The 12,685-nt window shown below is 33.0% G+C and overlaps 1 protein-coding gene across 9 annotated transcripts in view; it reads left to right on the top strand.

Annotated features, from left to right (window-relative positions):
• The window catches only part of LOC105220190 (polypyrimidine tract-binding protein 1), a 325,184-nt gene that overhangs the window by 31,272 nt on the left and 281,227 nt on the right, over window positions 1-12,685 (top strand). For 6 of the 9 annotated variants that reach the window (XM_029043894.2, XM_054225420.1, XM_054225418.1 and 3 more), the window contains exons 3-4: window positions 1,306-1,333; window positions 10,884-10,913. The exons of 2 other annotated variants lie outside the window; for them this stretch is intronic. In XM_029043894.2, coding sequence (XP_028899727.1) covers window positions 1,322-1,333; window positions 10,884-10,913 — 42 coding nt within the window. In that variant the 5' untranslated portion in view covers window positions 1,306-1,321. The remainder of the gene's footprint in view (window positions 1-1,305; window positions 1,334-10,883; window positions 10,914-12,685) is intronic. One more of the 9 variants, XM_054225423.1, reaches the window with a different exon arrangement.

The raw sequence follows: 12,685 nt of genomic DNA, 5'->3' as shown, positions 1-12,685 counted from the left end.
AACTACAAATATTTTTATATGAACGAGTTTACGCTGTAAATATCATTTCCTTCACTTTGAAGAGGAGGAAAAGGCACAGTTTTTGTCGCTGTTTTTTTTTAAGACCTGTAAAAGTTATCGATTCATAAAACCAATTTTTTTTAATTTTGATAGAAATCTTCCCACAGTAGATATAGTTATAATAAAAAATTGTGCGGGTCTACATTTAGTTGATTTCAAAAATATGAACCATCCTAATGCACAATATGATAAAACTAAATTGAGATAGTTACTAATTGGAATAGTTAGAACTACTTTCAAAAAATAGAATTACTTAATTTGCGATTTTACTCAATTTCATTTAGTTTTATACTTTTTTAAATTGATTTTTAAATAAAATATTTTTATTTTTTTTTTAATTTATTTTTAAATAAAATATTTTTATTTTTTTTTTTAATTAAATATTTTTTTTTTTAATTTTTTAAATATTTCTTTTATTTTATTTGTATTAATTTTTTTTTTAATTTTTTAAATTTATTTAATTTTTTCTAATTGTTTTAATTAATTTATTTTTTTTTAACTTTTTTAATTTATTTTTGATAAAATTCTTTTTTTTTTAGTTTCAATAATTTTTTTTTATTTTTTACTCTTTTTTGTATTACATATTGCCTTTGTTTAAACTATCGCTTGCAAATATTTACATTTTATCTGTTTGCGCCGCTTACTTAATACGCTAAACATCTGTTTTCAACCATTAAACAGTTACGCCAATAGTTGCTGCTTTTTCAGCACAAATAATATTCTATTTACTTACAATCTTTGTGGTTTTTGTTGTTGCTCTTTTTCGTTAGTTTTTATCTATTCTCGGTGTGTGTGTTTTGATTGCGTTTCATGTTTCCTCGTGTTTATTTAGAATCGCAACCATTGTTGTTTTTTTTTTGTTTTTGTTTTCTGTGTAAACAAGGCGCTGGCTCACCTACTGTGTTTTAGTGGGTTTCCAAACAACGAGCGGATGTTGATAAAATAATTTAGCATAACGAAATGAAATGCACATTTTATTTGCGCGCTTTCATTCTACATTTACTAAATATTTTTATGTTCTTAATTCAAAGAAAATGCGGTTTCTTTTGCTCTCTCTAAATATAAAAAATAATTATCTAACTTCCTACCTCTACACTGACCTCTCAGCTGTTGCAATTCCCTCTTTCTGCTATCTGCTTTCCTTCCGAAATGTCTTTTGTTAATGAAATAAAAAATGTTAAAATATTTAGTCGATAGTATTTGCTTATAATTGCTACATTTGTTTTTTATTTTTTCTACTTTTAGGTAAGTTTGTTCAGATATGCACAGCCGTGTAAGTGTTTGCAATTTATATGGAATTTTTTATAAATTTTATTTATTTTTTTTAACTTTTTTTCCGCTTAATTTGCTGTCATAAACATAAAACAGAAGTCTACAATTAATTGTACTGTTATCTTAACTTTATTCTGGAAGCAATTTATAAACTGAGTCAGAATTGCGTCATGCGCTGGGAAATCTGGTGAATTTATTGAACGGTTTTAATTGAGATCGAATAAAATAAAAATGTTTAATAGAAATCTAATAATAATAAACATAGGACTTAAACTCTTGTACAAATACTGGATAACCTTAGTAAAGTTAGAATGTTTCATCATGGGATCGCTACAAAATGTCGTAATTCGGCTCAAAATCCAATCGATTATGTTAGTAATTTGTAAAAGAAAGGTGTCACCGGAGTTGAACAAAGACCCCCTTAGCTTCATAGAGTTCTAGAACTCCGCTCTTTCTTACAGATTAATTTCAGAAGTTTCGTGACCTCATGACCCTTACCATAGAATATGATAAAATTATCAATAGTTCAATAACTTGTATGTCAGCTGACGTTGTTCTGAATACGAATGATCTAACAATTCTGATTATGTTTTTAATGATTTCTTTGATTATTGATCGAAAAAATCACTTCATATCAAAATTAGTGATAATAATCAACATAATATATAATAATTGCTATAAATATGTATGTTCCGAACAAACACTTAAAATTTGCGAACAAATTATCCCACACTCTCCGCAAGTACTCATAGAACCAACACCCACTTACTTACATAAGTTACCCTAAATGACACCAAATAAGAAAACCCCCACCGGAGAATTTTGAGCTGACCATATAAGAACAAGTACATACACTTGTGAACCCACAAGAACAAGTACGAGTTCAATGACATGAGAAGCATCCAATTATTCACATAAAGAAAATCGCCGAAATGAGTGCGAACATGCAGTAAAAGTTATTGATGAGGACGCAAGAAACACAAAAGTGTGTACTCTGAGACAAGAGCCAAGAAGTGCGAGTGCTCTGTGTACGCAGCACGCTAATGAACAACAAGTGGTTGAGTATTAAGTGGCATGAAAAATTAATGCTCATAAATACATACGGATGTACAGAGGGTATACCTTAAGCCATTAAGTGTTTAAGAAAATAAATATGCTACCAGAATGAGTAACAACACACAGTTTGAGAATCGCACAACAATTGACACCAAGAAAGCAAAAATAAAAATAATACTTGGCATTTTGTGATGAATCTGAATAAGTGTAATAAGTAAGTGTGATGATTTCATTAACAGTTCTGTGAATTTGCTAGGAAATTCTGAAGAGTTGCTATGATTACTAGTAGCTAGAAGTACTTATACTTAGTGAAGAGGAAATAATTGCGATAACTAAGTATCTTAGCAGATTTTATAGGAAAAATATGTATACTTATAAATGGAACCTTATTCTTAGACTTGAAAATCATTGATAATGAATTGGATTAAAAAATATAAAATAATAGTCAGCAGAACTATAGCTAGTGGAGTTAGTGGAGGAATTTCACAATAACAACGTAATGTCTATCCTCAAGGCTTAGTAGACAGAATTTTCAATGTTGTCATAGACTCAGAACGAAAGAACAAGAAATAAAGAACATAATACACAGAATCCCTTGAAACACCAGCTCGGGAGATTTGCTTCATGATATCATTAAAATCCAAGAAACATTGCCAAATATCTGTCTAACCTTTGAGAAATGTATAGAACGCTATGTTTTTAATATCAAAACTGATTTTATTTTGAAAATTTTTGAATTTTTTTTTTTTACTTTCTCAAAACTTTTAAATGAAAAATAAAATAGTAAACAAAATACTTAATTTCAAATTAATATTTTCAATCACTTGCGGTAAAAGGCGCTTCAATTAGCATTTACTTGACCACCAACCGAATGTGAAATATTTGAGAAATTCCTTAGTTTTCAAAACAATTAAAAATAGATTCATCACGCGCCAAATTTTTCGACACTTTAAATGCGCGCACAAATATTTATGAAAACATTAAACTGAATTAATAAAAATAAAATTAATAAAACTATAAACAAGCACGGACAGTGGCCGTCGCTTTTCACAAATATTCACCGGAAAGTCTCGCAGACAAATGCACTGCCAATTAACTGCCACTAAACACTGCAACACATAAATATGCACACATACTCGTGCATGCTATTGCCGTCTAGAAATATCGCGGCTAAAAATAAACGCATAATAGCCGTCTTCGGTCTTCGATTGGCCTCTTCGCTGCGCGCTATGTTGGAGCTTTTATGGGGATGAAAGAACAAACTTATCATCTTGAATGAGTATCGATACCTCATTATGGTGGTAAATGGCCCGCTATTTTCTCTCCATTTAGTTATTATTGATCCAATAATAAAATTGTGCCACTCTCCCAGTTCATCCTATATGTATCTGTCATTCAATTAGCACTATATTTGTTTAAAAATATCTATATTTATTGCTTTAAAAATATTCTTGCCGTTGTTGCCCATTTCTTTCAGTTTGTTTACGGTGCTTTTCTACTCAATATTTTGGCGTTTTATCAAATTTGTATTCATTTTCCGACGCCCACTCCAGAACACCTCAGTTGTTGCTATTAAATGTACATTTACGAGCAGTGCTCTTACTGGGGGACCAAATATATATATTATTTTAAGATTGTTTTGATTGCTAGATTATTGTTGATTTTGGAATTGGAGGAAGCATAATAATATACATACAGTTTTGATATTAAAAACTTTTTGAAGATCTTTTGAAAGATCAATATAGACCTTAGATATGACTGATTTTTTTTGCTTCATTATAACAAAAAATCTCATAATTCATACAATTTATCAGGTCTGAAAATTTCAAAAACTTTCAAAAAATTTTTTTTTTCCAAAAATATATTTTCAAATTTTTTTTTTCGAAAATATATTTTTTTTTTCGAAAATATATATTTTTTTTCGAAAATATATTTTTTTTTTCGAAAATATATTTTCTATTTTTTTTTTCAAAACATATTTTAATTATTTATTTCAAATATATATTTTAATTTTTTTTTACTATATTTTCAAAAATATTTTTTCAAATTTTTTTTCGAAAATTAGTTTTCCAAATTCAAAAAAACCCTAGTACAGCAACTAGTTAATTTCTTGAAAGGTATTATATTTCACCTTGTTGCTGTTGTCTCATTATTCACACGTATTTGCACGAAAATTATCAAATCAGCGGAATATGGCGCGAACAATTCGCTAATTTACTGCCACACGACGCTAACGGCGCCGTCAATTGTTCGCACATTTTCCGCAGGAAACCAAAAACATTTAAGAAAATCTATATCTAAGTAGCAATTAAGCGTTTAAAAATAATAAAAAAATTCTCTATAGTATATATAATATATTAAATCAGAAAAATAAATATATTTCTATAAGTATATATGATGTATTAGTTATTATCTGTTCCGCGTCTAATGATGTCCGCTCATTCTTCGGTGGAGCCGTGTGCCGCCTTCCAAGCGCCAACAACTTGCATGGTCTCCTCGAGTCTGGCAGCGTTCTCGCCTTTGCAGTTATTTATTGTTTCCTTCGCGCTTTTTGTTTGTGTTTTAAAGCCGAGTCAAAATAAATGCATTTGACGGTCGTAAAAAACACCACAATAATTCGGTACATTTTTGATTTGTTGTTTCGGCATATTTATTTCGGCGTTCTTTTATTTTTTGTTTTCGCTTTTTAAGTTTTTTATTTTTATTTGCTTGTGTATCGTCTTTTTCTTTATTTGATATTTATTATGTTCCGAAATCAAGTTTTTCAATGAGTGCAAGCGCACAAAAACAAAACAAGAAAAATAAAAAAATGAAAAAAAATATTAAGTGGAAACTAAAGCGCGTGGGAATCAAAATTTTTTGCAATTTTTTGTATTTAGGCAGTAGAAATAATCAAAAACATAAATATTTTGTGAGATATATATTTTTAACAGTTTTATTGTTAATTAATTTGGTTACGGTGGTATTGTAAATTAGTTCTTATAAATATTCAAAAATTTTGCTAGAAATGAATATAATAAAATAGACAAGGTCATAAACACTCCTACTTTTCATAGAACTTAAGAGGGAGGCTGAGAAGTTTGTATCATTTTGATGAAAATCAATTTTTTTATGAAAATTGGTTTTATTTTCAAAACAGGCGATATCTCATTATAGTGATCTTTCAACTTATCATTGAGGTTTTCTCGTTTCAGTCTTGTCGATCTCTTTCTAGCGACCATTATCTCGAGGTCTGAGAACAGATAAAGGTCGCATCTGGAGGAGATCTGGTGAGGTCAATGGATCTCAGAGTATAATTGATATAATTTTGTCATCATATTTCTTAAATTTTGACTCTGTGAATATCTCCGGCACTAAATTGGCACAGAGTTTTCACATACCCAGAATAATATCCCTATTTTATTAGTGATTATATATATTTTTATATTTTCGGGGTCTGTTCTCTGAAGACTTTTGCCTATTTCTCAATATGTCAAATTTAATGACAGTCATAGTCAAAGCAGTGTTGCCATTTTTATTAAATTTAAGGCAAAACTTGTTGAGACAATTCAGTTAATAAAGTCAAATTTGTGATTATCACTCAATTTGGTTAGAAATGTCGATCCACTTGCCGTCGAAATTGCAATATTGTCGAATTATCGTCATTAAATTTGGCAGAGTGAGAACGTATGTAAATCTATTATTCCTATTACATTTGAATAAAATAAGTGGGAGAATTTGGATCCTTAGGTCCTAATCGGTATATGTTAGATTCAATTCACAAAAAATATGCATAAATATATGGGTCATGTATTTCATATTACTTTAGTGCATAAAATTTGCAAAACTATTAAATATTGAATTCCGCCCGAATTAAGCACTACCTTACGGTTGATTTATTTTGCTTAATTAATTTGGTCTAACACATTTTTCTTGTTATAAAATACATTCTATTTTTAAGTATGTTTGCTTTTTCAAAAGTGCTTGAACACTTGCCCAACTCATGCGTGTCCACGTGAGTAGCCTAAGTAGTGTACTTATTAGTGAATATGCTTGTAAGCTCGATCTCAATTTGGCGAAATCGAAATCCGGTTTCGCGCATTCCCGCGCACTGAGTGAAGCTCACCTGTCTTGCTTTCGATTGTAGTGGTGTCTTTTTCTGCTTGATCAGTCATACAATAGCTACCGAACTGACTGTCAATAACCACTAACCCTCACTTAGCCTCTGAAAGTCTTGAGTGTTTTGGTACCGGCACTTACGCGTACATTCGGCCATTCGACCGAGCTATATTTGGCAATGCGAGTAAGCGCTTGAGCTAGCAAATGAACCAGCCATGAACAAGTCATTCGCATGCGAGCCCCCAACCGCGGCTTGGTGGCGGCCCGAAAGAATTTGCCAAACATAAATTTGCATAAATTAATTTGGCCGCATTTTATATCATAGTGGTTGCCGGCTTTTTAACCAATCGTTCATTGACTCTTTTATTAAGTAGTCGCTTCGCCGAAGATATTGAGTAATCGCTTTTGACATTTGCATTCATTTTTATCAGCGATTTTTCGGCGTATTCATTCTACCAACAAGTTTGTGACGCAGCCTTGACGCGTTGGCTCGGTGGTAATTTTATATATTTTGTATTCTGAAACTTTTATACTTGAGTTGTTTTTGTGCTGTGCGTTACGCAAGCAGTTGGCCACCTTTCACTTGTTGGCCACAATGTCACGTTTCCGCAAAATATTTCGTTGATGTTTCACTTTTGATTTTCAGCTTCTTTTTTTTTTGGGAATTTTTTCTCGGTAAAGTTTTTGTTTTTCACTTTTCTGTTTATCGATTAGTGTGATTTGCAACTGCAGCGTTTTCTGTGTCTGTGGCATGCGTGGAATTCTCAAATAAATTTGCAACAGTTTTTCGGTAGTTTGCTATAAATTTTTAATGAAATGAATTGAATTTCGGTAATCGGTTTCCGTAAGCAGCGTTCAGTGACAAATGAGCTGATGTTGTATGCTCTTGCTTTTCACTGCAAGCGTATATGCCTTTAGATCTTTTCTTCTTCTTTTTCTTTCTACGATAAATTGCTCACATTCTTGACATTTTGCATCTGGTCTTGCTGATTGAGTGCTTGCCACGGCGGGTATGTGGCACATTTGCAATTCTTTTTAACTTTAAGTGTGGTATGTACTATATATATATCCAATAAAATGGTCGTGTGCTATTAGTTAGCAGATATTGGACCCTTCGTATTTAATAATAAAAGAAATTTTTCGACCAGAGGGAAGTAAAGTAAGGTTCTAATAAAGTCCAATCAAAGCAGAGCAAACCTGAGGCTAATTTCTTTGCCTCGTTGAGGCCTGGTGTTTAATATTATATCGTCCATATCAAGTTTTCAAAATAAATATAATTCCACCCACATTTTTCCATATATTCGAAATGGTTTAGTGTTTGTTATGAGTCCTACATAAACTCTAAAGTTCTAATATAGGAACTTTGGAAGGAAAGATGTATTATTCTTGTTTCTTGTGATTCAGCATTTCAAAATTCTCTCGAAAGCCTTACTTCGTTTTGACTCACTGAGTGACTTTCTCTTTCGTTTCAACTAACAGTAATGCTCTGGGCTTAAGGCTCTTGCTTCGAACAATCGTAAAATTACATTATAAGCAGTGCTCTCTCGGTTTATATTTATTCAAGAACCACACTCCCTCAGCAACATTGATCTAGAGTTACAACTTAGCATCAATAAAGAAGCTTACTGTTCACATATACAAATTATACCGTTAGTTATCACATAATATACTACCCCGGTAAATTGTTATATTTCTCATTGTACCTAGTCCCATCAAGAGATTTGTTATACTATTATTAATATTAACTAAAGTAACTAAATCGTATTATTTTCGGCATCAAGCAAGGGAAAACGAATTCCCCACAGTGGTTTCGCACAGCTTACTCGTCGTCGTAAGTTGCTTGTTTCAATTTCCAGGCACGATTACGTGCGAACCAAAAACAACTAGCGGAATACGTTTTACTGCGATCTGTGAGAAAATGTAAAAATTAAAAATTAATGATCTCAGCGATTAAGGGGATGTATTCGCTAAGTCAATGGCTATCAATACGCTGGACTGCGCTGGGTAAGCCTGCGTGGCAGTACTTCTTCTACTTGTGCCACAATCGTCACTTACTCACCTCCCGATTTTATGCGCTCACATAAGAGCATATGTAGCCTGCCAACAACAAGACATACGAATTTGTTTTAACGTAAACTATTTCCCGTGAGCTTTTGGGGTTTCTTACAGGAAATGTGTGATGGAGAGTACTTGCATTGGTTAGTTGGTTGGTCTTAGGAAATTTGGGGTTCTGAAGAAATCTAGTTTTGTTTCTTATGTGCCGAAATAGGGATACGTAGTAGGATAGGATGTTGGACGCTCTTTTACTAAGATTCATCTGGAGCTCTTCTTTAATATTCGCTCGAATGTCGATAATCTCATATATGGATTTTTAAATCATGAAATGCATCATAAAGATCTCAGAAGCTGTGGGTTCGATGTCTCCGTCATACTTCATAGTTCCTAATATATATCAATCATCCTTTCGAAGACTTCTTGAAACCATCATCTTCAGATAACATGTTTTTTAAACAAACAGATAACAAATCGTTAAGAAAACAGCTGTATATTTTATGATTTTGGTGTATTATTTGGTCTCCTAATCTATAGCCTTTCCCTACAGGGTGCTCTTTCTTCCACCTCTGCATTCAATTACACCTGCCGACACCGCACACATACTAATGCCGGAATATTTGAGCACGTACGAATAATTTAAACCATTAGCGTACGTATTCCTTCGAGGCTATCCGAAATTTGCTTTGTTGCTTGCGGCATGAAAAATATCGGAAAATTACAATTTATCGCTAATAAATAATTCACGTATGGCCAAGTGAACTTTTTCGTCGACACAATCAGGAAATGTGGGCAACATTTTACGCTGTTTACTGGTTTAAATTCGAAAATAAATCGCGAAATATAATTTAGAATCCTCTCAAGGTCAGTGTCTTTAAGCAATAGTAGTCTTAAAAACTTTCGACTTCAAAAGCTCTTGAAAAGCTTTTTATTTAACAGTCTGTCTAGAATACGAAAGTACAGTATTTTTTATAGCAAAAAAAATTAACAAAATCAACTCCAGGTATCTCATCCAAAATTTCAGAATTCAAATTTCGTCTTACTCACTCCTGAGACACAGCTTCTTCAAAATAATTTTTCATCGAGTCTATGCGAAACATATTATGTAGTGATGAGCTTTTTTATATTTTGCCGCCTATTTATTTTTCTTCCTTTACCTCCGCTCTCCTTCAGTCAATTTCGTTTTCATTGTCATCATTTTTTGTGGCTCATCAATTTCAATTTTCATATCATCGCTGGTGTTGCTCTGTGGCTAACTCTCGACGGAGCGTTATGCGTTACCCATTCCGCACCCCAAATAAGCTCATTTCCATGCCCCTCACATAAACACATCACTGTGTGTCTGCCTTGCTCAATCTCTGCTGCTCCCTTGTGTTCACGAATCGATTATGAATTATTTGATTTACAACAATGACTTATGAGACTCGCCGCTGATGATATACTCGCCGTTGCGAAAATATTGAAACGCAAGACATCCTTGTCATCATACTTTGCGTATGATAAAAAGTCTTTCTGCCATTTTTTATTTCTTCAGCTTTTGTTTGCCAAAAGTCAAGGGAAGTCACCGTGATGTCACTGGCCAATATTCGCTGACGTCTCTACATACTTACTCGCCTACTAGGTCGTAGTGCCTTTGTGTACTTTGCTTTTCGCTGGGCTTTGTCGAGCATCGCGCATAGAAAAATGATAAATTGTTTTTCATATTCATGCTCTGGTTTGCCAATTTATAAATGGCTTTTATTTAATTTTTCGATTTTTTTTGCCGTTAATCCGAAGGCGGAAGTTGCAAAGGAAATTTATTTAGAGCAAACAATTTTTGCATATATTGACTTGTAACATAAATTATGCATTGAAATAATGTGAAATTAATAAGGAAAAATTTCAAAAACTTGATTTATTTCTATGAGCGAACAATGCGAGTGATTTGCTCGGGTATTTTTACAAGTAAAATTATGGGGTAATAAGGGTTAATACATCTTCAATGTGTTCTAATAATAAATTCATAATTTTTAGGTTTTCTAATATGTCGGAAAATACTTTGAAGAACTATAATTCTAAAAATCTATTATTTTGGGTCGTCAAATAGTACTAACGGCAATTTTTAGAATTAATTCGTCGAAGTAATAACTATTGATCACTTTTTGATAAAATAAATATATTATAAGCAGCGAAAACTAATGCAAAACAACCATAAAACCGATTTCGAGCCCAGCGCCACCTATCGAGTATTTCCAAATTTTAATAAAAATAAGTTTTTGTAAAGCAAAGAAGATTGTTTCCCTATCTTAACTTAATTTTACTTTGATATCCTGCTTTATTCTAATTAATGTTCTTTTCTTTTCCAGGTAAGTCTTTTTATCGAGGAGAAAGAAAACGTAAGTGTTCAAATTTTTTACTTTTGTATAAGGTTAGTCTGTAGCTCCATTCAGTTATTACAAACACTTTTCTACTTTGCAAATTGTAAGTGTAGTCTTAAGTGAACAGGTGTAAGGCAACCATCACCTTAACCTTTCAGCTTAGACATCCATGGAAAGTCTCGAAATGCTGCCCATAATCACGCACTTTTCACATAAAGCCCTACTGCTGGGCGAACGATTACGAGTACTATGCCTATTTAAGTAACTTATGTGCACAATTAGTCCCTTAATGCCTTTACATGAATGGCCTTTAAGAGGTAACTAGTACATTCGCAGAAGAAGTGAAGCTTGATACCCTGTAGGGAAGATTTTTGTGTATGCGAGAACACAATTTTTCTCTCGTTATTCTCGAAGTCATTGAACAAAGGGTTCGATTCAGTATTTACCCTTTCATTTAGTTTTTCAATAACTTCTCATCAGGTTCATTCAGTGGACGATTTCTGAGGATCTGAGTTCACTAAAGCTCTCCAACCTATTTTGGATGACTTGATGAGTAAGAGCGTACATCATATTTTTCAATTATTTCTGGGGTTCTATTATGGAATTTGAACATCAAATATTATGCTATTTCCTGGAAGTCTGCACCTAGTTACACTCGACTATATCAGTAATAATTTCAGGAGAGTTCTTTTGAGAACCTTTTCATAAAGGTAGCTAAAAGCTACTTCAGAAATCATTAGCGCAAATTCTCTGTTAAGCCTTCCCTACTGGGTATCCGCATACTCTTCAAGACTCTTTAAGATTGAATGACACTATGACCTTTTCGACTGTAACACTTCCAACATTTCATGACAATCAACAATGTCTTTGCTGCTCAGGCTCATACTCATATATTGATGGACAACAACAACAGTAATAGTAAAGCTGTAACAGATTCGCTGAAGACTGCTTGCTTACAAGCTTGATGCTTTATGTTCTATGTGGTTCTACATATGTTTGTGTGTTTGAGTTATTTTATTGGTTTAATCGACTGCTAATAGTTTACTGAGTAAAACCACTGATGATGCTGTTGCTGTTGTTATTGTTGTTGTGTTAGTGGTGATGGTGGTTGGCGGCATGGTGCCTCTTACCTACCAATGGCGCTTTTGGCGGCCTTTGGATGCCGTTTTGGGTGTCGATACTACAATTCATCGGCTTAATGCGTCACTGAGCATACAAGCACACACACACACACACGACCACATAGTCACACACACACGCAGTCAAACATACAGTTATATAAGTGTAGAACCTTATGCTTGTATGCTAGCTGTGGGCAATTGATTAATCGCTTCTCTATCGTTGAGCAATTAAGCACTTTCTCAATGTCATCAATATCGAATAGCCATTCAATGTCATTCGCACAGCCCAAGAACGAATTCTGTCAAGTCACATAAACACACATACATACAAACATACATATATACAATGTTCTTCATTTGCGCACAAACTCACAGATCGATTCATTCGTTTCTTGGTAAATTCTTTCTCATTCAGCTTGCAATTGAGTGTCCAACAAAGCTTGCAAGTGTGCAATGACAGAAATATTGCTTGAAAGGTTATTCTTCTCTTATTTTTTTATGATATTTCCTTTGTGGATTTCTGAGTATGAAATGGGCACTTAAATATTGAAAAGAAATTGTAGAAGATGATAGAAATTAAATAAGAAGTAAAGGATTCAGCAGAGGCTCATAGGCAGATGACAGCTGAGATAACAGGGAGTGCTCTTATTGGGTGGAAGACCGCCGAGA

Source organism: Zeugodacus cucurbitae, chromosome 2 (assembly GCF_028554725.1).
Source record: "Zeugodacus cucurbitae isolate PBARC_wt_2022May chromosome 2, idZeuCucr1.2, whole genome shotgun sequence".
NCBI classification, from domain to species: Eukaryota; Metazoa; Arthropoda; class Insecta; order Diptera; family Tephritidae; genus Zeugodacus; species Zeugodacus cucurbitae.
Note: the sequence above shows the minus strand (reverse complement) of the source record. Positions and strands in the feature narration are given on the sequence as shown.